This window comes from Mugil cephalus, chromosome 10, assembly GCF_022458985.1.
Source record: "Mugil cephalus isolate CIBA_MC_2020 chromosome 10, CIBA_Mcephalus_1.1, whole genome shotgun sequence".
Taxonomy (NCBI): domain Eukaryota; kingdom Metazoa; phylum Chordata; class Actinopteri; order Mugiliformes; family Mugilidae; genus Mugil; species Mugil cephalus.
The window spans coordinates 18,732,478-18,755,598 of record NC_061779.1 but is presented as its reverse complement, the minus strand read 5'-3'; the positions used below and the strand labels follow the sequence as shown (position 1 = coordinate 18,755,598).

At 43.7% G+C, this 23,121-nt stretch overlaps 1 protein-coding gene across 2 annotated transcripts in view; it reads right to left on the bottom strand.

Moving 5' to 3' along the window:
* LOC125015285 (PDZ domain-containing RING finger protein 4-like) overlaps positions 1-23,121 on the bottom strand; it is a 112,308-nt gene that overhangs the window by 5,709 nt on the left and 83,478 nt on the right. For both annotated transcript variants that reach the window (XM_047597013.1, XM_047597014.1), the window contains 4 exons: positions 13,549-13,802; positions 11,158-11,260; positions 4,651-4,749; positions 1,838-1,900 (listed from right to left, as the gene is read on the bottom strand). In XM_047597013.1, the coding sequence (XP_047452969.1) occupies positions 1,838-1,900; positions 4,651-4,749; positions 11,158-11,260; positions 13,549-13,802 (519 nt within the window). The remainder of the gene's footprint in view (positions 1-1,837; positions 1,901-4,650; positions 4,750-11,157; positions 11,261-13,548; positions 13,803-23,121) is intronic.

Below are 23,121 nucleotides of genomic sequence, written 5' to 3'. Positions count from 1 at the left end.
ACTAAACACTCCTCTGCTTTCTAATATGAATCGCACCCCAGCGCTGATTATGAATGAGACGGCGGGTGTGGGCCGACGGAACTGTTGTGTTCTCCGAAGTATCCGGCGGCGTACATACATCTAGTCGTACAATTAACTGGCCGCTGACAGGTGGCGTCCATCTTTTCGCAGGCAGAATAATGGCCCTGTCAGTGGTGGATAATGGTGCAAGAGTACTGGTCTGCCTCGCAAACAAACACGCACACACCCTCTCCCCGGCTCAAATCAGTCACACAGGGTGGACAATTAGACCAGCGGAGCCCGTGCATCCGCTCCCCACGTCCGATACCTGCAGCAGAGACTATTAGCTTCTCTCTCGACATCACTCCGGTTTTCACCTCTCATAAAAATGATATTCAATAATGTCTGTACCTAATAGTGAATTCGTGCACGTCTCCTTTTCATTCGCTCTTAATAATTCAGTTTGGCTATTTGTGGCGTTAACGATTAGCGTCTACTTGCACATTACTTTTAACCTTAAAGCTGCATTCACGAGTGCAGGGACGATTAATATTAATAGTGTGCGATCCGAAAGATGTCTATTTGCAGCGAAGCAGCGGACACTTAATGAGCCACTGATCTTCCTTCAGGAGTTGGTGCCGACTTAAAAAGGTGACTGACACAGTGTTTACAGAGTTTGGACGGCACATTAGCAGAGAAGCAGCGGGGGCTCCAGTGCTCCATTTAACACAGGAAACATTCAGACACAGTGCACACTCGCACACAGAGCTGTAGGTCAACCCATGCTGCGGTAGTGCTCGGATTCTAATAGAGAGTCACTTCTAGATATATATATAGGAGCACTGAAGGCAGGAGAATAGACTTAAAGGATTAAAGTACACTAGGTGCGTGGAGAGAGAAACTGCTTCCAATAAAAGTTCATCTGTTCTGTCAGACGTGCAAAGCACACTGCAGAAGGTGTGAAAAGGTAATAGGCATAGCAATTCGATAAGTTGATACCATCTTAGATGATGTTAACAGCTGGTTTTATTGAAAAGTGCATGGCAGCAGAAAGGTTGGAAACGAGAAGCAACAACATGCTGTTGTTTCCTGGTAGGTGCAAATTAGTATGTGAGAAGGAAAAACTGTTCCAGATAATGTTTTGGCACACGGCAGTGGTTTGGAAAAAATATCTCAATGTTCATCGAGATGCTGCGATGTCGCATTAAAGACATGATATTTACTCCCGCTTGAGATCCAAAATGAAGTTCCAGGAAAGCAGATTCCTCCCTTCCTTCCCCATCCAATTTTTTTTTTTTTAACCAGTTTTGTAATTTGAGTTTCATTTACTTTGCATAACAGACATAGTTATTCAGCAAATGGTCCAAAATAACAGGAAAGTCCTTAGAGTTTTGTGAAATGAGGTTGCACGGACATACTGCCTTAATAGTGCATGAACTAATCGTGCTTACTGTCATGGGTAACCCCCCGAAGGCCCATTCCAGGGCCAGGAAAACCCTGCAGCAGCAGAATTCCTACAGAAATCAAGCTTGAAGATGAAGCCATAGGCTAACAACAGTCATCCTGAACCAAAACTCTTAAAAAAAAAAAAAACTCTGTTGGTGCTGAGTCTGTAACTAAAACAGCCAGGGGGACATTTCTCCCCCATTAACAGTCACAATGGGGGCGAGTTCCCCCCTTTTAATGTGCTGCCATTAAAAATGAATGGGCTCCCGTGCTGGGAGACAGTGGCTGAGTGCGACAAAATAAAAGCACGTTTTTATGTTGAGCCTAATGAGAGCTGGGGCCGAGGAGGCCCGAAAAAGACAGAAAAAGAAGAGAGTGCGCCTTACTGTACCTGGACAATGCGATCCCCCTCTCGGATACGTCCATCTCGGGCAGCGATGCTGTTCGGACTGATCTGTGGAGGTTGCAAAACAAAAAATCAAACAAACACTTTAAGTCTTCATTAAAAAAGAATCAAGGACTGCCAAAAAATACAACTAATTTAGAAGACATCCCTGAGCTAGACACATCTAGACTGTTATTAACAACGTGTGCAGCCAGCGAAGACCTCCGACGTTAAATGGCTTTCCCACAGCGGCCTGGTCAATTTCCAAAGCCATTTTAGCCCCATTCTGGAAGCTGAGTAAACGGCACGAGAACCGGAGTGATCACCTTTGTCATTTAAGCCCACCATTGTGCCTTCCTCAGTTATTATTTTCTGGCAAGTTGATAAAGCATCCCCACCCTGCAACTCGGCCCCAGTTCACCATCCACCTGCTCTCGCTGTAACTAATGCTAGTCAACAAGAGGGCAGGACACTCTTTCATCGGCCAATCAATCGGCTTCTGGGGCCATTCGTTTCACTTCCTCCTGGCAGACGTGATCTCGGAAGACGGCGAGGTGCTGCGGCACTCCATCTTCATGATAGTCCACTCCTACACAGTGGACCACTCATTAAACTGGGAGGGAGATCCCCAGACAGGAAGGGTGAGGAAGTGGAAGGAACCGAGGGAATGGAAGGTAATCCATCCACAGTTGAGGGGAGAGATTGTCAACAGTGAATAATCTAAAACTGAAATATAGGAATATACAGGAGTCTATTAATAGTTGAGGAAAAGAAAAGGAGGTCTCGGGTTTGACCCTAGTTTTGGTCCGTGCTGTGTTTTTTTTAACTGTGGGAAGAAAATGAATGTAGAGGAAAAATAGAAACTCTAAATTGCCCACTGGAGAGAGCTGCTGTGTCTGTTGGCCTTGGCCTTGGCTGTGTGGGACAGACACTGCTTTTTTTTTTTTGCTGGCATAGTCCCCAGCCACTGTTCTGCTGAACAGAAATAAACATGCTCAGAAAATGGATCGATCGGTGGACTAATGAGATTTTCTGCTCTTGTATTTCTGAATATTTCACTGTTCTGAATGAGGCGACATTCAATAGGAAATAACTTAAACACACACACACACACAATGGAAATGTGGCCACTGAACAAGAGCCACAAAGACAGGGTATTCGTCTTGTTTTAAATTAACCTTGTGTTTTTCTTAACTCCGGGTTGGTGTGTTCTCACCACTTACGCAAGACAGAGGAGGTGTTACATGCTCCTACGACATCCTGCATACAGCGACATTCAGCCACCTCATTAACATGCCGCACACTCCTCTTTTTTTTTACACAGAAAACACTAGAGGATGCTGCCGGGAGCCACCGACCACAGCGATTTATATTCCGCTCAGCCCTCAAAGCGGACACCTTGCATAGGTCCGAGCCAACTTCAAACAAATTAGAAAGAAAGTTGAGCAGAATGGAGGACGGTATTTCACACGGACCCAACAAGTAGAGAAAAATGGAGGGCAAGAAGTCCTTTCTCCTGACGCGCATCTAGCAGCCTGCTCGTCGCTGTCAGCTCAACTTTTTTTTTTCTCTCTCTCCGTCTTGGCAGTCATTTCATTTTTGCCACTGACAGTGTTATCACGCAGTTAAATCTCTGCCAAACTGTTCAATAATGTCATTTGGGTTTGATAAAAGAGTTCAATTTTAAAATTACTGCGCCCAACAGACAATCTGGCTTTGCTCACATGAATACTAAAGTAAATCATAAATTGGGACGTGGATATTAAATGCCACAACTGATATAGCTGGAGATTTATCTGTTGTTTATGTGCTCTACGGGGGCACTCTGTTGTTGGAGCCGACAGTCGTCATCCCTCTATATCAGAGTATAATATGTAAATGTGAGACTTCAAAGACCTGAGAAATCTGTAGAATATGCATGTACCTTTTGCCTCAAGAGTATTGATATTTTCATTTCTCCAAGCGCTAGCAGTCCTAGCCATGGTGGTTGGCATAAAAATAGCTGGCAGGAGGAGGGTGCATGTATGCTGCGTGTTTTTATTCCAGCATCTCCAGGAGCGAGGCAGAATGGGAAAAGATAAAAGAGAGAGGAGACTCACGCTGCGTCCGAAATCACACGCTTGTTCATTCTTTCCCCGCTCGCGACGTGATGCACACGGGACTCGACTCAGATTTATTCAGTAGTGAGCAGCGAGTTGAGATTTGGCGTCATCAGCGGTGATTAATGGAAGGTATGCAGACGTACACTGTATCATTTGAGGGCATTGCACAGTGGATGTAATTAAAGTAAATCAAAATTTTGGAAAATAAACTGATGGCAAAATATTGTAGATTTCGTTCAGACCCTTCAGGGCGACTGTCAGTTTGGATTTACTTTTTGGGTCTAGGTACTGGCAACCTGTCGGTTTCTGTGGTAAGGCTGCAGGTAAGCTGGTGATGTGGCTTTACATGAGAAATAGAAGCCTGCACACAAGGTGCCAGAAGATGATTCATTTTAGCAGTTCTTGTAATCCATGTTGTCTTCCGTAGCGCTCTCCTGATAGCAACCCGGATCCTGCTCAGCACTTCTGTAACTCTGGATCTTTATTCCGAGCGACATAAAAGACGCTTTGAAATCTGTTTTTGAGGCGCCAGAATGTCCTGCCTGACACAGATCTGACACAGGCTTTCTAAAATCACCCTGGCTATGCCAAGAAAAAAAAAAAAAAAAAAAATGCAGCTGGGCTGGCAGCCTGAATAGTGCCTTCCTTAGAGAGTCTTGTATGAGGAAGAGAAACTCTTTCAACCTCAAGTGGAGTAGCTTAAAGTTATCCACTCACCTCGCTAACATAGATGGCCACATCCTCCTCTTCGTCTGTCCTGTAGCACAGCGTCAGCCCCAACTTCTCCTGGCTGCTGAGTCGACACAGCTCCACTTCCTGCGCAGATGAAAGGGAAAATACAGGAGAGTGAAAACGAGACTCCATCTGCTGAGGAACCTCGACGGAGGGGCTGCTAAATAAACCTGGCCGTGATTCCGCTTTGCTGACACAGAGTGCCTGCCTAAAGAACAAACAGAAACCGATCCGAAAGAATTCTATACGCTTCACGTAGAACAAAAACCTCCATGCATAACAATGGCCACTCCACTCAAGATCAAACAGCCTCGTTTTTCAAGTTCTGGCACAAAAAAAATCCTGCTTGTTTTTGAGACACTTATTGAGTCTGGGTAGCCAACTCTCATCCGAGGTTCTCTTTTTTTTTAAGTCAGAAAGTGTTTGATCATGAAACACATTCGCAGCTCGGAGAGTTTGATCGCGGAGGCTTTGATAAACGTCAGAGGACCTCCAGTGTTTTCCTTTCAAGTCGCTGCCAAGTTATAGAATATGAGATTATAAATAAACTATAATTATGCTTATTCTAACAGAAATACTTGTTTGCTGAAGCAATAATATCTTGTCTTCCCACGGGGAACGATCAACAAACTGTTGACTTACAAATAAGTAGTCAAATTTCCCACAAGCAACTTCAGAACATGGCGTGGGACCATGCTGTGGAGAGGAATTATTCACTTAAGTTTGAAACTACAATGCATAAGAAGGCACGATCTAATTACTCACAGTCTCCCTTCGTCTCATATCTATTCACTGGTGTACGTTTTCCCACCGCTCCCAGACATATACTCAACTCTACTTTGCTCCCATTTGCACTCTGTTTCCCCCAACAGAAGTGCAGCCAAACACCAAACAGCACGAGCCGGTGCTCCATCTCCAAACGCTGAAACATATCAAGGGTGTTGGAGGGAATCAAGTGTGAAATGGCCTCTCCTCCCAAGGTCTTCATTAGAGCAGAAACACACCGACTCCCAGCAGCGGGAGCGGGGTGGTTGAGTCGGGGCGGGGACGGGGGATGGTGAGGGCGGGGGGGCAGAGAGAAATGAGGTGGCAGCGAGGGCTCTGGTGGGGCTCATGGGGGTCTCACGCAGAAACAGAGAGATTCATTTCCTCTGTGACAAGTGCAGGTTGGCTGGTTACATGTGTCAGATGTGGTGGGGCTTTGGGGAGGGGAGGAGGAGGAGGAGGGGGTGCAGCCTGACCACGCTCGGATGAGATGAGGGGAAGGAAGGGCCGCCGCCGAGCACCCCCCTCCCTCTCTCCAAAGCGGCTGTCTGTTTATGACCCCCCTGCTTCCTCACGTACACACACACACACACATAAACACACCTTTAGGCTAAATTCCCATTTTCTCCTCGTCCCCTGCCACTCTTTTCTTCATACACATCTCTACCTCAGCTTTTCACACTCACACTGACAGATCATTAAGGCGATTCTGAACAAGGGACCGGCAGCTGCAGGGCCGCACACTCCTTTAGATACTGAAGCATAAACGACTCCTCCGTCCCCGCACAAACCCTACGATCGCACATGCAAAAATACTCAAGAGAGCGCACACATTTGCACAAGCAGAGAGGGGGAAGAAAAAAAAGCTTAAGAACGGCATCATCTGAGCTTTGTCGTTTCATCTTTTTTTTTGACAGCCTCCACCTGACGGGGAGCTCAGATCTTTAATTGACTGCCTCGGAGGTGATGACGACTTCAAATCCCCGCTGATGTAGAGGGAAACAACGTGGAAGACGGTGGCTACCTGAACGAGGCAGGCCGCAGAATTCGTCATTAACCGCATTAAAAGGATGCTCCTAATGAGCCGCCGTCGCCATTGTTGGAGCGGCGCGCCTCCAGAAGCAACGGAGCAGTCGCGGAGGTAATGGGAGCCACGGAGGCGGCGCACATCTCGCATGCTAATGCAAACGTGTGAAGTTGTGGGACATGTGGGAGATACTGAAATCAGTCGCAATGTCTGCGAGACACCCCTCTAAAAATAAACCACGCAAATTAATTGCCGAGGCTGAGGCGAAGCCGAGGTGTGAGGTGGTACTGCATCATCCGTGTGTGGCTCCGCAAAACAAGCCTAAAGTTACTCCTAACTAATTAATGTCTGGAAATAGTGCCAGAGACCTGTGGCTAGGTGATCGCACAAAATGGATTGCTTCAATTAATACGTGTTGGATGACCCTTTTTTCTCTTTCAGAAGTTTGTGTCCCTTGTTTTGAGACAATATTACGTAGAAAGAGCACCCACTTACTCAGAAGCCGCAATAAAAGGATACTGTCTGCCGAACCATCAAACACACACATACGCCAATGTCTGTCCCCCCTCTCCTTGCCTTTTGATTTTTTTTCTCCTTCCTCTTATTTTCCAGGCGAGCTCTCTGCCTCTCAGGCGGGAGATTGCAGAGTGACACAGGGATGAGGGCTGACAGTAAATTAATGACTGTGATGGCGTGATTAAGGGGAAGATTGTGCCCACCATCAAAGCACATTGGAAGCTGTCATAATAATCGCGCCTTTGATTACCAGTAATTTGAAAAGCAGTCGCAAATGCATGGATGGCCTCCATTGGTAAAAGGAGAGTGAACGCAATCTCTGAGTACTTCAGTTTCTCAGAACACACCAAAACTAATCAACAGAATGGTTACTGGTATTGTGTTGCGGCCCCACACACAACATTGCATGCTAGGAAATCTATGACCTTTACGTATGAAATCTTATCTCTAAGATAAGAAGAGAAGAGGAGAAACTACCTCAACAGGAAGAACTATTACATTTTAAAGTTAAATACCATATACGTTCATGAAGCAGGAGTTTTCAAGATTAAAGATAAACTGGTTACTGGGAGAAATTACTTTATAGGAGAGAATTGGAAAGTTAACTTGAACTGGTAAGGTGAATATTGTAAAACTGTAAAACTGTATGCCACCAGAAATATGCTAAATCCTTTTCATTTTAGCTGTGAGGCAGAGTCTAGGGAATGTGAAGAATGTGCCATTACACACCATTCATCAGTCAAGTTGACCTTTACAGACGTGTAGAAGCTTCTCTTTCAGTTTCTTTTCATTTCAGTTAGACTCTCTGTTGGTTTTAAGTTATTTGGACTGGATTGATTGGGCAGTCCTCTCCTGTTTGAACGTACTCAATGCATTGGTAGAAGTCCAGCACACTTCATGTGTACAAATATTTTTACAGCTATAGCTACATTTACCGGATTTCTCGATTGATTTACTTTGGTTACAGAAACTTGCCATTTATATGACATTTAAGAAATCCCTTTGCTACAGAGAGCCATGAGTTTTTAAGGTCAGCTGTGGACAGCGCCATAAGCAGTGAATGTGTGGTTGTTTAGCTGTGGTGACAAGGAACCGGGTGTGTTCATACCCAATTTAGGATTGAATGAAAAAGAGTTCAGGCTGCAGTGTGAACATAAAAGAACATTTAAAACATTGGAAAATGTGTTCAGAGTGCTCGATAACAATGAAACTCCTCGATGGCAGCAGCAATATCCAGCAGGGCACAAAAACAGTTTAGAAACAACAAAAACATGAAGAGCAGTTCAAGGTGTTGACCTGGCTCCAAATTCACTACATCCCAAACTGATCTGACATCTGTGGGATTCACTGGAACAAGTCCATGTCCATTCTCTGGTGAGTCACATCTGTTTTGGAGGCACAAGGGAGATCTGCGCAATATTAGGAGGGTGGTCATAATGTTATGTCCTATTGGTGTACATACAGTATGTAAAATGTCTGTGGTGACATTTCCACAGTAGCTTACTGGTAGCAATGGGGTTTACATCAGCCTGCAATGATTGGTTTGCTACAGCTGTAGCAACAACACGTATCGCTATATAGTAAAACTATATGGTTATGGATGTAACCATGGTTCTATGAATTCAGTTTCTTGCAGTAAGAAATAATGAAAAGTTTCTGAGCTGCGTCCAGAGGAAGGACTACAATCTATAAAAACTAAGTAGTAGACAGCGAGGAAAAACAGAAGGTTGGTGTGGCTTTTACTCTGAGTGCTGAAGGAAGATAAGGGACTGTACCACAGGGGCTGTACCATAGACTGCAAGTACACACAAGCATTAGCAAAAGTTGCGTAACGTAACTTTAAAGCACTGCCGCCGTACTAACGTGAAACTCCTTCTGAGTTCAGTATCACGAAGGTCCCTTAACTTTTTTCTCATTCCGATTGAAGGTTTCAGGTCAGCTGTTCATATGTGAGGTGATCTATTCTGATCTGATGTTTACATGCACCACTACTTTAATCGGGACAGGTTTTACAGACGTGTGACACGGGCAGATCAATGAAAACATCCTGTTCTTCTTCTTCTTTTGAATGGCGGTTGGCAAACAACTTTCGAGTGCCTGACCGCCACCTACTGAAATGGAGTGTGAAGGCGTGCCTGATCTCTCGTCTAATCAGCATAGCCGTTGCTATTGCTCTTACGTTTTTATTCAAACAGAACGGAGTCAGTTTGGTCCTGTCTATTCTGATTGAGGTGTTTACATGGAGAACTTTCATCCGGTTTGGGCTTCTAAACCGATTACAATCGGAATATATGGCTCCATGTAAACCCAGCTACAATCCTGGTGCATTAGAAAGGTGAATTAGCGTCACATTCTCTCCACCACTCTGACAAAGGTAATTTATAGAAGTGCTTTTCTTTCATTCTTGTTCCTCTGCTTGAGAGTGGAGCGAGGGATCAGGGCGACTCTGAAAGTGGCTTTTCAGCTTCTGCCTACAGCCCCTCGCAGTTTTCAGTTGACATACAGTTAAGCATGGCAGCATTAAGGTGGTATAAAACTCCCCGAGCGCGAGGAGCAAAAAAATAAATAAATAAATAAAAAATGCTGAAGGCCACAAAGCATACGCGGCATAATAGGATTTGTTAATAGCAATGAGGCATAAAGAGTTGCTTTAATACATTATATTTGTTCTGATTTGACAGTGGGGCCTGTGCGATCCAATTGGGTGCGCAAATCTCTTTAGTATGTGAATGAACAGCTCAAGCTCAGTGGGTGGAAGCATTCAGAGTGAATTCAAATGAAACAAATAAGAGGAGGGAGGGCTGTGCAATCATCATACATCAGACCATTTCAGAGGCCTCGCCGGCTATATGCTCGCACCTCAGTGACTCGGAAATAAAGAATATCGGACCAAAGCGGAGAGCGGAGACAGTCTATTTATCTCTTCCCGTCACAGTTGAATCAGTGCATCTTTACGTATGCATCAGAGATCAACAGCCTTAGAAACATCACATATCCCACTGATCCCGTTGCACACACAGTACAAACGAGGAAGCGAATGAACGTGTTCCTGCTCCTCTTTTTTTTTTTTTTTTTGTTTTTACTAGCACCTGCCACAATTTAATTGGGATTCCAACCAGCTTGCTAGCTTTATCTTTGAGAGTTGTGAAAACAATTAACGAACCTCAGGTAACGGTAAGTCTGTTTGAAAGTTTCTCCTCTTTCCCTTTGTGTGGAGAAAAATGGATGCATGTTATTGTTTCAAATGGAACCAAGGGCTTGATAAGATGTCTTTAAAGAGGCTGATTATCTGTCACTCCTGTCTCCATGGGATCTTCCCATAGAGTCAACCGGTGCTTGAACCTTTCCACAAAATGGTGAGTTTAGATATATGTTGGTACATATCGATGCTAAAAGCTAACAGCTATAGTGGCACTGCCTTAGAGGTCCTGTGTGGAGGCAACAAGAAAATCATTGTGAACCAAAACTTCAAAAAGACTGTTCTGTTGAACATGTAGAGCGATGTGTTCAGGGTCTGTCTGACTCTTAGATTAACCAAGCTGTGCAAATGTGTCTTTAAAACTAAGTAAACTCTTACCCTAAAATAAGGTTGTTCTGCCAGGTTTCTAAAGTGAACAAACCAAACACTGGACCAAAAGTGTCAGTCGCATTTTTAGTAGACATCGTCAGACATGGCGTCACCCATAGAACTCCTGGAGAGAAGATTTACTGCTCAGTGTGATGAATCCGGCTCTAGCAGACAGTTAGTGGCCTGGCGCTAACACAAGTCTGTCACTCAAAGCATCCATGGACTGAATGCATACCTCTGAGCCTCGATATGTGTAATCAAATACATCAGTATATCAAAAATCCATATGATAAAGGAAAAAAATACAGAAGAAGCTCACTTCCTTCATTGAAGGAACTACAGTACCATGTTCGATTCATTTTTGAGCCACAAAGGTTGCCTCACCACTAAATGCTCCTAGATCCTACGCAGTAATGATTGTCATGTACAGGGCTTTACAGATGAAAAATCACTTCCACAAATTTTGGGTCATACCAACTCTGTGATGGCAAGACTTTTATTTTTTTCAATCCGTGCATTTCTCTGCTGCAGTTTCCTGTCAGTTGTCTGCCAACATAATATTTGCTGTGCTGATGAGTCTGTCAGGCGCTGGTTAGCAGTGACGTGCGGTCCTTACCTCGTACTCAAACTCCTCTGTCCGCTCTCCATCAGCTGGAACGGGGGAGAGGTAGTCGGTCCCTTCATAGTAATCCTGGTCCATTGTGTGTAGAGAATGACAGCTGTCAGGGGAGACAGACAGAGGAAGAATGTGAGGGAAAGACAGACAGGGAGGGAGGGAGGGAGACAGGCAAACAGACAGAAGTGGAGACTTGGGCGTAAGCACGATATTTTTTCCCCTTTTTACTTCCAGACGTTCCAAATCTCAAAGTGACAGGATTTCTGCGCCTTTGTCTTAGCTGGAATGTGAAGAATAAAGGATTTGTCAAGGACTTTCACTGCCGCTGGAGTGTGTGATAAAAGTACGGCCCCTTGTTAATAACAGCATATGCGCATACTGTAATTTACTTCCTGCTCTTGACAGACAAACCCCACACATTGTGCAGAGTAATTCTATTATGCCTCCCTCAGTCAGAGAACAAAACTGCATTGTGAGAGCCTAACAACACGAGCAGCTTTGGTGCCACACAAGATAATCATGGTGGACCAAAACTTCAAAAAGACACTCAGTTGAACATGTAAAGTGATGTGTTCAGGGTCTGTCTGACTCTCAGATTGCCAAGCTCCGCTAATGTGTCTGTGGAACAACCTTTCAGCGATAAAAACTGGTAAATGCCAGAAAGCTTGGCACGCCAATATTGTTCATATACCAAAGTTTGTCGGTGGGTGCAAAGAATACGATTACAAATTTACAATCTAGCCTCAAATGTAAGGTGCCAAACATTTGTTGTATCCATAAAATGTGCTGTTTATTGGATTGTGCACCTGATATTAGAAGAAGAGAAGAAAATGTGGGTTTTATGGGACCCGTTGATTACATTTGGCCTGGGCCTGGGGCTGCAAGTGTGTTGCTTTGCATTGCCTAGTTTTTTATTAGCCCATTTGCTTTAATCACCTTGTAAAACCTGCATGAGTAAAATGGATACATCAAGCAGCCACATCACGGGGAGAATGATCCGTGGGGGATTCTGTGGTGAAACATATCCAGTATATAAACGTGCAGCGACGCGACGATCGCTTCATGTGTAATACTTTATAAGTTGTGTGCAAACCGGATAAAAATGCAAATTTTTAATGATGTTAAATAATAATAATGGCCGACACTAAATCAGTCTCCAGTGACCAATGACGACAGACACTGAGGTCAAAATCTTTGTTGACCTCATTCGTCCAATACCCAGAGGTACAACCACAATATTCCTTTGTGCTATACTTGTCTTGTTCGCAGTTTACTCCTCTGAGATGAACTGAATTTAATCTACAATGCCAGAAGACGAAATAACGACCCATTTTTCCTTTGTTGTTTTCCAGGAAAAACCTCTCATTGATCATTTAAACTCTAAGATCTTCTGCTTTTTTGGACTTTCATCTCACATGAATAATAAAAAACTTTGAGGCCATATCCAGCTGAAGTGCGATTTGACTTGACTAGCGATTATATCGCATGTATTTTCCTTCTCTCTGCTTTTTCTACAGACATGCAGGTCAAACAAACATATTCAATCAGACGGCTGAGTCATGGCTCTGCGTGTATTTTTTTTTTTTAAGAGGACAGAGAATCTATGAAAGGTTGTCCTGTATCACTCTGAAAGTGTAAGGACATTTGGAAAGTTGAACATATGCGGTGGAGACGAGAGAAAAGCTCGTGGAGCTGATGTGTTCAAGTGGAGGAGTAACAAATGCAGCTGACCTCACAGAGTCAGTTAAATACGTGACAAAGTCTTTGACGGATAACTGATTCTCGATATTCTTCAAGCTCCTCCTTTACCTACTTAGAGATACATTTAGCACATTTCACCATTAATTTTGTAGTAATGGCTAATTAGCGCCACTTAGCCCTCTCCTTAATTTTTTTTTTTTTAATTTTAATTGGTGTGTCCTTTAGGTGAAAGAAGACATGAAGGACATTTGTAAGCTCATTCATTAAACAAATCCATATTTGTCAGGATCAACTACGCAGCTGCTCAGACGATCCATTTATATTTTACAAGCGTCCTGCATAATCCTGCGAACACTGATATTTCTGCTTGATGGCTCAAAAACATTTCTCACTACTCGCTTTTCTTTCCCTTCTTAATTACCGTCAGACTGATCCAAAGTCAAAACAAGGACACAACAACAATTTCTACTGCTTTCTGCAGCAGCGAACCGAAATCGCTCCAATTATATCAAGAGAAATTAAATGAAAAAGTAACGACGTGAAATTATTATTCACAGTTGTATGGTGTAGGAAAGTAGGACTCAAACTTAATGAGATTTGTTGATTAAATGCAAGGACGGAGTGAAGTCGAAGGATTCGAGCGTTCACAGAGATCTGGGACAGGCGCATAAATTTTCCCATTGCTCATACCTGTCAGAGAGCAGGAAGGGACAGACGTCAGGCACAGGGGGGGTCGAGGGCCGGAGCTTTGCCAGCGCCATGATGTGTTCAAAGGTGATGTCGGTCTGAGTGCACACGTCCACCACATGGATTTCCTGAGGGGGGCCGTGGGGGCGGCCGCTCGGGGTCCGCCGGATGACCTGCACCACGACGGGGTCCTTGGCAGCGCGAAAGGCCTCCACAGTCTCCTCATGGCTGGACTTGGACAACTCCTTCCCATTCACCTGAGGATGGCAGGGAAGACAATTTGTCAGACTCCTGTATGGACGACCAAAACTGCCAAAATCAAAAAATATAGTCGTAGGCGCAAATTTATAAAATGTCACTCTCATAATAATTATAATGTATTCATATTTGTGTTAATTCTAGTGTATGTATTTATTTCACCATTTAATTGTCCATTGTACTTATAAAGGTTATAAAATAGCATTTGTTGCTATATTATTATATGTCTATTACTTTCCCTTTATTACTCTCCCAAATTATTTATCTGTTTATATTCTTTTTAAATTTGCTTTTTTCATTATGGTCTCTGCTTCATTAAACAAACTGTGTGTGCATGTGTGTGTGTGTTTCTGTCTGAGTGACATTTGACTAAAAGCCTGTGAAAATGTAAAAAGGCTATTGCAGCTATTAGTCTTATTGTGCTTTATGTGCTGAGCAAACAATGGAAGACTGTTTTTTTTTTGTGTTGATGTTGACAAATGTAATATTTTGTGTCTCAGGTGCTAACGTGGGAGTGGCGCCGGCCTAAATGCAATACTGTGCCCTTAATTCTTCCAATTCTTCTGCTGCTACACAGTGGATTCACAGCTGTGGAGCGTGGCTCCAGCTGAAATTTTAAATTTTACTTTTTATTTCCCTCTTAGTGTTCCGCTGGCAGATGATCAAAGATACATTTTAAGGAACATAACAACGGGAAAACATACATAGAAAATGGAGTTAGACGAAACATTCAGGATGTTAGCTCAAAGCCCAAACGGCCTCTGTTCACTCATTCCATCTTAAAACCTCATCTCCACGAAATGAACTGGATTTTCTGGCAGATTGAAAACCATTTGCGGTACAGCTGGCACATATAAAGAAAATCATTGCGTCATTTAGCACCAGTAATTTCTCTGGAAGAGAAAGCGTGGCCGTGGAATACCTCGGAGAATGTGCTTCAGTGTACGCGCCACAACCAGAGATCATGATTTAGATAGCAGCAAAGAGAAAGAAGGAAAATAAGGCAGACAGCGCAATTACACATACTGATGTATTTAAATATGGCTTTGGAGTGAAGTGTTTTGCTCACGTCGCAAAATGAAATTCGTTGAAGTGGTATCTATAAAAGTGAAAGAAAGCATTTCTATTCACAAGTGTCAGCTGTGGAAAACACGGCATGGAGGAAACTCAAAGCAGTAGAGTTACAGAGCCTGAATCACTGTCTTTCTTTAACATGAATCATAGTGGCGGAAATAAAGAAAACACACAGCCTGGTCCTGACTAACAAAATGACACAAAATTAACAAGCAGTGAACAATTTCAAGTGTCTGCTGCCTGTAAACGAAATTTAAAGACTCATAAACTATCAGGGATCTCCTGGAGATTGTTACATTTGAACCAGATATTCCACCAGTAATCGTTTACATTTTTTTACACAGTACATTTTGAGAAATGACTAAACATTTCTAAGGTCATTTTGTTAGCGGTGAAGTATTGATAAAATCTGACAGCGTAAAGCACTCAGTAAATCTCATGTCCTCAGCCTCTGAGGTGCTCAAATCTGACTCCTGGTCACAACAGTCACTGTGAGTGGCTAGGGTCGATTTAATGTTTAAAAATCAAAGGTTATTCTTCTCACTGTGATATCTCTGAAAGAGCTGGAACCTGAAATATGTGACAGTTATTTTGCTGAAATGGACTCATCTTTAGAGACCAGAAGAGGTGAAACAATCCGGCAACTGAAGTTGAAACATCAAAGAAAACCAGGGGGGTTAAAGGCACTTATGACTAATTTCATGATCCATTAAAGGGAGCCCGCAACCCTGAGGTGTTATGTGAACGAATGCAAAGACAGTAAAAAAAATATCCACACATTTGTCTTTGTTTCCATGTTGGGTCACACACACACATGCAAGCATCACCTGGATCTTAGTTTTTACACAGCTGGTGAGCTAAACCTGCCTCTTATGGAGGGCATGCACATGACGTCACAGCTAGCGAAGTCTCCATGGTTACGGCCACTGAGCGGCAAAAAGTGACAGTTGAGCGTGGAGATTAGCAGCATTTTAGCAGCATTAGTTTGTGCTGTGGTATTCCTTTTCATTTCTATAAATCATTGTAAGCTGTTCATCTGTCTGACTTCCAACACATTTGACGATAGAGTCTGCTGCTATCTTTGTTCTTTTTTAGGATGCCCGGCAGTGGGAGCTGCCATAACATGTTCCACGCAGATTGAATTTGGAATTTCGACGACGACCCGCTACAGCCTTAATGAAAATTGAATTATCAGTACTATATTCCATTTCTAGTACCAAATTCAGTCTTGCTCTTGCAGAAAAATCTCACACACTTCACACCTTCATTTATGATCTAAAAACAGGAAGTACTAGAGTGATATCCTCATTCCCTGGGTCCTGTGTGTGCATGCGACTTTCTTTTCGTGTGTCTTTTATTGTTTTTGCCTTGACGTCTCCACGTGTACCTCTAGAGACTGAGTGATGCCCCACAAAAAAAACAAACAAACAAAAAAAAAAAACTACTGATATTCCCGCCCGTAACGGTAGCCGTATATAACTCCCTCAGCTCTAGCTGCGCCCTGACTTGCTCCCCTGCTTCCTGAAGTGACCTTTGTTTGTAGCGATGTTGCATTAATCACCTGAGCAGGAGATAAACTGGGTCAACACAGCTCCTGCCTGTGCAACCGCGGGGCAATTTGGAGAGAAAAAAAAATAAATAAAAAAATGGAGGTGTAGTCGCCCTCCTTCCCCCACTCTCCAGACATTCTTTCATTGTGTTTATTTTTTATTCTTTGGCCACTCAGCACTCACTAAATACCGCGGCACATACATTAGGCTTAAGTACTGTATTAAAGAAACATGGAGCACTATAGTAATTAGCTTATATCGTCCCTTTGACTTTGGCTCTCTCTGTCTTTCTGCCTTCTTTTGCTGCTTGTCTCTCGCTCTGCCTGGAACAGCGAGAACAAAGGAGCAGACAAATGAGGCAGCCTATGCCTTATGACAGACCCGAAGAAAAATGATCAAATTTTCCAGCTCCCCACCCCTGGTACTGACTGTCCGGTCAAGGCTCCACCTCCTCCTCCTCCAAGCCTCACTAGCTGTATTCAACGGCCGCAACCGAATGAGAAAAATCATCAGAAAAAGGAGGAGGGAGCGTTGCTTTTTCTAATTTTTTTATTTTTTTTTTTACTTTGTTCGCTTATTTTCATGGGAGCCAGATGGAACAATTAATCCCCCAATAAACACACGAATCTTAAGTAGCGTTATCTCCTGCATCAGGGATTTTGCCGTCCTAGCTGCGTCCACTTGACGTCTAGCTAAGCGCGCCGCCTCGCTTAGCTGCGCGGCCCTATCTGACAGATGGGAAGGGTTTTCCGTAAGCCCGGCTGCAGCTTTCTAGATATTCTCACACTGAAGGAAGGCCCGCCTTCAGCGCAGTCTCCCCAACAGCTTTATTCTCGGTAAAGTGCGTCATCAGTCAGCATGGCTAAGGACGCTGAAGGCGAGTTCGTGCAGTGGATCTTTGCGAACGGCTAAATTCCCTAATCTCAAAGAATTCTCAACCCTTACCCGCATTAACTGGCTACACTCAGAACAAGCTGTAGGCTCTTCATTTGCATACTTGAAGAGGATAGCTGACGCGTTTCAGCGTAGTTACATAAGCGTCAGCTATCCTCTTCAAGTATGCAAATACATACGCAGTCATAAACACATGCCTGTAAACAAAATCCGCTCGCAACTAATTATTTAGCAGCTGTAGAGATGATTGAATCTGAAGCAGCTCCGCTCTGAGCTTCATGGCTGAAAACCTGGCTCCACGTTCACGGAGTCACCACGAATTATCTTACTGGTCTGGAACAAAACCGTGATGATTACTCGTGAGAGGTAATTTGCTCCGGATTTGGGACAGAAGATGATCAGGTAAATGTGAAGTTGGAAGGAAATGGGCGCTGCAATGGAGTAGGAGCCTGGATCAAGACACATCTGCTGGATATGCGCGTGGATACGCAGCAGCTGTAGCCAGAAGAGAAATGTGTTTTCATTCAAAGCCCTCTGAGACGACTAGCAACAAATGCAGTAAACCAGCTTAGTGGAGCATAAGGATGAAAACACTTTTTTTTTTTCCTCGCCCTTTTCTTTTCTTTCATTCTGTCTGTGGCAGGGTCCCAGATTGACATCGACATTTAAAATTGGGAAGTTGTGACGCAGCTGAACGCGTTTAATCTCCGCTTCGCTACACATCCCTCGTCACTTTAAGCTGCTCTGAGCGGTTGCTAACAAACAGACTTACTTGAAGACCCCCCCACACACACCCCCCTCCCAAAACTCACTATTTTTACAACTATGAGCTCGTAGTCACCTCCAGCAAAGCACAATCTTGAAGGTGCTCTCATCTGTGTCCCATTTTATCATTTATCCTGCAGGTAAGAGGACGAGCATGGGAGAACAAACACGCGGCGGCTTAGCTCGGCTCCTCGGGCGTCTCCTCCGTCACTGTTTTTGTCTCATCGACTGCTGCCTCCCATCAATATCTCCAAAGACCGAGGGCAGAATGTAGCGATAGCGGTAGGGAAGTGGGGGCCAGTTTATCTGTTAACATGTCAACTTCAGCCATATCTGATGCTGCTTCTGCTGAGGGACCGTTTCTGTGGCAGAAGGCAGAGACACTGCCGGCAGCTTGCAGAGGGGATTACTGATAGAAGTGATTGATGTACCTCTTGTGCAAGGAGAACAGGCAGCCTCAGGCAGTAGACTCTAATAGTCCATTAGCTTTTTTATGCCTTTGAATTAACCACATACACTACTTTATGGCCTGCATGTGGCACTTTGAATCTTAATGAATTGTTTTTGTTTTCATTTTTATAGAGTTTATGCTGTGAACAAGGAGAAAGTGTTTGCCTTCACGCGCATCCTAGCTGAGCTGCAAATGCACCGGAATGGACCGAAACAAGGTCATCCTTTCTACTTCAGCTGCACTGACAAGTAAACAAGGCTTTCAGCGGCGCCCAAGGTTTAACCGCGTAACCTTGGGTGTTGCGCTTAACATCTGTACATGCGCTAAGCCTCGGCTACGCGCAGCCTGTATCTACTGCGCGCCGTCACCTGCTGGCTTGAGTGGCAGCCTGCGGGGCGTTAAGTGTATGCAGGCAGATGGAGAAAATGTAACATGTAGGTCATCCGGCCCCGGGAGTGTGGCGCTTACGGACGATTTACACGCCCCGTTCCATCTCCTTGTCTTTTGGGAAAAGGCAACATGACCCTTCGTCGTTAGGGTCCAGTCAGCGCGAGCGTGAAGGCCTCAGATAAGAGAGTCACTGGACGGTGACAGTTTAGGGATGAGATCTGAAAGCAAGCTCCATTTTGGATCAGAAAATACCTTGATAGGGTCAGGTCAGCTGTCCTGAGTGAGACTCAACAGTATAAAGTATAAAGCTTACCTCTGTCGTGTGATAGCGCCGGGAGGAAGAGATAGTAGAGAGGGACCAAAGAACAATGGGGCCAGAACAAAGCAGAGGACATGCTGCCTGTGTCCTGAGGGAATGGAAACCACCTTTCTAACACTGTTATTCTATCAAAATTAGAGGTCGTTTATCCTTAATTAATTCATCAACTGCTACATTTCCATAGGCGCTAATGTTTCACTGATAATACGAAAAGGCCTCATCTCAATCGCAAACTAACAGACCAAGGGAAAAAATGCTTGAGCCAATGTTTTCTCTCTGAGTAGAATGAACAATTTCTTTATCCGTGTGTCTTCAAGTCTTCAGCTTCTTCATCTATTTAAAGAACATGGTGTTGTCAATAAAGTTGGGGGGGAGATAAAACGCCATTTGTTCTATTTCTTGCAGATCTAATGCTTCGCAGCAGGCAGAACCATTTGGCTCACATCAAAAATATTATACTCAGATTGTTCTGGGGCAACGAAATGCACATATCACATAATTTTAAGTAGCAGTTAACCAGACTAAAAGTGGCTGTAAAAAGAAGCACGGTTTCTGAAGTCTTCTGGGCAACGTAAAGACGTGATATTTTTTTTATCACTTATGTAAACTTGTGTTGGATGTTGTTCATTTTGCACAAGCCATTCCCCTCCGTAATCGGTTAAAACCAGACTAATTAGCAATTAGCATGTAAGGGTGGCAACGATGTTCTCATCAAGAAAGTGAAAACATGCGGATTTCCCAAAATGTTCTCTTAGCCTCCAACTGCAAACAACAGAGTTCTGCAAGCCCTGACTGAATGTTTCATTTAAAAGTGTTTGCAGGTTTCAAGTTTTTGGTCATTCTTTGCCTTTTATTAGAGAGACGACAGCACAGAGATGACAGAAAATGGCGAGGCAAGCAGTTTTGCTCAACCTTTACACTGATGATTTATGGCCGTCTGAGCCGCAGTAATTCTCAAACTACCTCTAATGTAACAATGTGAGTGCAGAAAATGCATTGGACTTTTGGTGAAAATAATTGCTACAAACCGCTACTACAAAAATAGCTACTATACGGTTTGTTGATTTTTTTTTATTTTTATTTATTTTTTGCTGAGTCTGTGCAACATAGCGGAGGACCCTCAGCCAACTGACTGCCTCTCCTTCAAGCACCTTCAAGCACTGCTCCAACAACAGTGCCGGCACGTTGAATGTCTTTCAACATTTCAAACTGCATTTACATAACTAAAAATGGATAAGTACAAGGGAGAGCAGGGATGTTCAGCAGAGAGGAGAAATTAAATACTCCCTGATGACTTCCCAAATGCTGGAAGGCTGGAATTTGACATGAACACCACTGCTACCTCATCCTCTCAGTGAGAAAACGGAGTGGGTTCCTCTTTACACCCAAATGTCTCATTTCAATAATAAGTGTCTGAATAAAATACGGTCTGAGGTCTGCTACAGTACAGCCCTTATGACTGCATAAATCACTCCGAGGCCGTCAGCGCTACTGTCTCAGCGACTCAGGCAACGCTCCAATGACATGAAACAGCGAGAAAAAGAGAGAGGGAGAGTGAGGACGCCACTGGGGAAATCTGACAATCCCCTCAACATCTCTACGCGAACCAATATACAGGCCTCCTTTAACCCCTCCAACCACATAAAACACACTCCACAAGGCCCCTGGGCCGTTTCTCACATTAAAGGACCAACGTGCTGCCTCCGAGGTTTTATGCCCGCAGAACATTTGATGAATTCTGCCAATTTTCTTCTTTGAGCACCAATCTTGTGTGGAGTACTCCCTTTATTGCGCAACTCATTCAAAGTGTATCACCTCTTTCAGTCCGCTCTGAAATTCACTGTGCGCCTTTTTACATACCTTTATTATCCAAGCTATTGCTGTAAACGCTCGTCGCAAGGACAGCTGTTTCAAAAGGACAAAGGGCGAAGAGATCTTATCATGAACTGCCCCGGTACTCAATGTCGAATGCAATGAGCAGCAGACAGGGAGACGAAACCATCAGTTCACAAATTAAATACTTACTAATTTCCAGTAATACGCAATCAGTAATTAATTACTGTAATTTTCAGGATACTTGCCAGACACTAATTGTCGGGTCACTGTCGGTTGCAAGTTTCTTCAAGAGTAGCAATAAGTAGGCACCTTTTTATCCGCCACACGCAAACACGTTAACACGTAAAGTTAAGGCAGAAAGACACACTGCTGTGCATATTCATCAGCGCGCGGTGCAATAACACCCACGACATCCTCATGTTCCGCTTACGATCACTTTCCCATGAAATTAGATCAATACGGCCTTCCATTTTCATCACTAACAGATTACGGCTGAATGGGAGGTAATTGAACCGTGCTATTTTGACTTTACTATGAAATTCGGCAGCAAATTCCAAATATGATTTGGGGCTGTCGAGGCAAAGTTAATCGGCTTGTTCAAGGTTAATGGTACATGCAGGGTGTATTTGTTAAAGAGATTTAGAGATGCACAGTTAATCTCTCTGCTGAACTTTTAAGATCTTGCCATCTCGGAGTGAGTTTTAATGTAAAATGGAGGGAAGAAAATCAAATTAAGAGTAAAAGCAGCACTTGGGTGGATGAATAACTAATGGATGAAAAGCCTCCTCCTTGGTGATAACTGGTAATTGGTTTGGGGGTGGGTGGGTGACGTGGGGTAGTTGGATGATGCTACGTGCTTGTGTAGATCAGCAAAATGGCTTGGCTGGCGTAAAAAGATGTGAGGAGTAATGGTGCCATCCATATGCTGACTGAGGGAAAATCAAGTGGGTACTGTCACGGAACAACTCTTTATGTGAGGAAGGGTGCTACGACAAATGAAGGTGCACAGTAAAGTGTTTTTTAACACACACACACAAAAAAATGCACCAACCAAACACACCCAAGTCTGACCTAAGCCTCAAATTCCTCCCATGATTGTAGTGTACTTCCTGAGAGCAAGAAAGGCATCTGATATACTGTATATCTCAAAAGAACTCATTTTACAATATGATTTTTGTACAGATAAAGTCCAAGTTAAATATAAAGGACCTGAGAGGCTGATTTTGTAAATTTTGGACACAGCCAGGTTATGCTAACCAGCTGTTAGATGTAGCTTCATATTGAGTGTTCCCATTTGAGATGGATCACATCATCTTACCTGAAATGTTGAACTGTCCCTTTGACTATTTGATCCCAAGGAAAGTACCCACACCTTTAGTAGTTTGGTCAAAGATGAACCAGGAAGTTGTAATGGATGGTTGCATTAGCAGTTATCTTGTTGGCCTACCCATGCTTCTTGCATCATCTGCATTTTTTTTCTCCAAACTTAGCAATTTATTTGATTCATACATTGTTTTTACAGAGATAAATGCTTCAAAAAATACAAAAATTAGACCTGAGTTTTAATGAACTGCGTTTTCCTTCCTAATTGCTATTTCACACAAAGCTCAGATCTGAAGACAAAGACAGCAGGCAGCACCAGCAATACCATCTGATGCCAGGTCCAGTCTCCTTCGCCGTGCACTCTGAAAGACTCTGAAAGCCGCAAATTGTTTTCTTCACATTTGATGTGCTCATCTGAGCTGCAGAGGCAATTAACACTGCATAAGCACTATTTACATAATGCCAGACATACTCATGATCACAACAAAGGAATCTCATCCTTCTTCCCTGTCCCTCCCCTCTACCAACTGGCTCTTTGTGAGGCTGTTGCACAGTGGCTGGTTTGGGAGCGAGAGAGGAGGTCATACGTTGGCGCGTGGAGGTCTGACAGTACAAGTAATGAACCGTGTGGGTTGGAAAGGTCACTCAGAACCCCTGCTGCTGACCACTGATCTGCCTGTTAGCCATTAACTAGAAGCTAGGTCAGGTGGGGTGTC